At 39.8% G+C, this 2,500-nt stretch overlaps 1 protein-coding gene across 1 annotated transcript in view; it reads left to right on the top strand.

Moving 5' to 3' along the window:
• Positions 1-2,500, top strand: part of pcxb (pyruvate carboxylase b) — a 217,017-nt gene that overhangs the window by 58,186 nt on the left and 156,331 nt on the right. The window contains exon 8 of the mRNA XM_076288391.1: positions 971-1,133. Coding sequence (XP_076144506.1) covers positions 971-1,133 — 163 coding nt within the window. The remainder of the gene's footprint in view (positions 1-970; positions 1,134-2,500) is intronic.

The raw sequence follows: 2,500 nt of genomic DNA, 5'->3' as shown, positions 1-2,500 counted from the left end.
GCACCTCCGTAAAGTGGCATTTTAATGAGCCTGTAATTGGAAATAATGCCACCTGCAACTTATCAAGCTCACAGGCACCAAACAGCAACATGAGCAAGCAATAAAAGCAGTAGCATTTAAGACAGGCCAATACAAAAGACAAGCCAATACAACAGCCAGGATGGAAATGAATAACTGCACCTGTTACCCTTCTTCTCCCTTTTTCTCCCCTTCCATCTCTCTCTCTCTCTCTCTCTCTTTCTGTGATGTGATTGTGATGTACAGTAATGATGACTAGATATCCAGCATGGTAGTTATTTAATGAGTCATACTGGGTTGGGGTGACATTGCGTTATAAGTAACATTAGGCTAAACTACAGATTTCCTCCCCCAAAGACGTGTAGATAAAATCGTACAGATTTTTGGTAAATAGAGCCAACCAGGCTCTACAGCCAACCAGATGTTTCTGTTCATCTTCAACTCCATTTTAGTAGTAGCCAACATCATTGTTGCTTGTAAATAATTCTACCATCATTGGAGTGATAGACTTTGGCGAGACAAATTAGGCTAAGGCGCCACAGTCTAGTAGTCAATTAATGGGACAAACTGTGGTCATATTATTTCATGGTGATTTACTGTACATCATTCAAAGATGGACACAATGAACCGATTTTCTATTTTCTATTATATTTCATGCATGTTTGTACAGTATGTACGTACGCTTATCTGAATGTGCCAAGCATTTGGGATTTTCTGTTGCAGTCGTAATACAGATAATACAGGAACTATTCGGTATGCAATTCAACAATGAAAATGACTAGACTAAACTAAACGTGATGGAATTCTTTTCCACCGATTTAATCTCACACTTCCTCTGTTTATCTGTGTGTGTGTGTGTGTGTGTGTGTTTATGTGTGTGTGTGTGTGTGTGTGTGTGTGTGTGTTTATGTGTGTGTGTTTATGTGTGTGTGTGTGTGTGTGTGTGTGTCAGTGTGGACCTGGTGCACGCTCAGATCCGTGTGTGTGAGGGCCGCAGTCTGCCAGAGCTGGGCCTCAGGCAGGACAAGATCCGCATCAACGGCTGCGCCATCCAGTGTCGCGTTACCACTGAAGATCCTGCCCGTGGCTTCCAACCTGACACCGGACGTCTGGAGGTAAACATACTACACACACACGCAAGCACACACACACGCACACACACACACACACACACACACACACACAGTATCACACACACACACATATGCTTTCAAGCAACAGTATACACAGAAACCAATGCGCTACGGGTCTTATTCATCACTCCGTAATATGTGTGTGTGTTCGAACCACCATACTGCAACGACAGATTGCTCTTACTTGCTTCCCTAATGCTGATGAATCGGAATCCCTCTCGCTCTGCCAGCCTGTGTTTGCAATTACCCGTCTGTATCACACACACTCCAATGAGGCCCCGGAGCCCTCTGAAGCCAGATCTGGTCACCCCTGAGGATGCGATCTAACTCAAGGGATGCTGTGCCTCCCATTACGTGGTCTAATCACAAGGTGAGAACTGGGAGAGTGTTAGTCTATATCTGGGAGTCACGGAATCAGATTCTATGATTCTATGAAGATGATTTTATGTTTTTTTTTCTGTCGAATGAAGATGTTGCTAGAAAAGACACATGCGCGCTGATAAACACACCTGGCTTGCTCAAAAGAGACCTTGTAGAGTTCTTGTAATACATTTAACTGGAGTGTTTAATTTATTCATGGTTTAGTTACAACATGCTCAGAAATTCTGCAGAAGGATTTCTGTGAAATGAAAGCTGATGTGAGAATGCCAGGTCTATTTTTGAAAAATATTTATATATTTATCATACCCAAATGATTAAAAAAATTATCATTAAAAATCAAAACTAAACAACAACAAAAAGAAACTCCAATGAAAAATGACTGATAGACTAGACCGTGTTTTTGTTTATGAATATTGTAAAATTCATAAAATTCATATCAAAACACATATACTATGGACAAGTGATTTGTGAAAGTGAAAAATTAGATAAGTCTGGTGTTTTTCAAACACATTTTTACTTTAAAGTATTTTTTAACTGTACCATAGAAGTTTTAAAAAGTATGCCTGATTAATATAATTTAGCAGACTCTAGCAGACATATTTCCAAGGTCTGATTTGCGCTGACAACCCTCTGCTTTGAATATGGCAGTGTGCAAAACTACTGTTGATGACAATGAAGCCTTTCTGTAATCACTCTCTCCTGTGGATCCGCATCAAGCACAGCTATAATAGTGATGAGATATCATTCAAAGGAGAGAATATTAATACAAAATGAATTAATATGTATGTTCTGCAAGGTTAAAATATGCACAGATGTTAATTAATGATGTTATGGCTTGGAAATTATTTACCAGTTTGCATTACCATGTCATGATGCAGCTTAAGAGTCTGTGCCACCTGTGTTGTTATAGATTGGCACAAGAAGGGGTTGATCTGGAAGGTGATTTTGGGGAGAATCTATTGTCATTA

This window comes from Alosa pseudoharengus, unplaced genomic scaffold (assembly GCF_046254945.1).
Source record: "Alosa pseudoharengus isolate Yale_2024_CS ecotype anadromous, Long Island Sound unplaced genomic scaffold, YU_APseudo_1.1 YU_APseudo_1.1_scf_17, whole genome shotgun sequence".
NCBI lineage: Eukaryota > Metazoa > Chordata > Actinopteri > Clupeiformes > Clupeidae > Alosa > Alosa pseudoharengus.
Note: the sequence above shows the minus strand (reverse complement) of the source record. Positions and strands in the feature narration are given on the sequence as shown.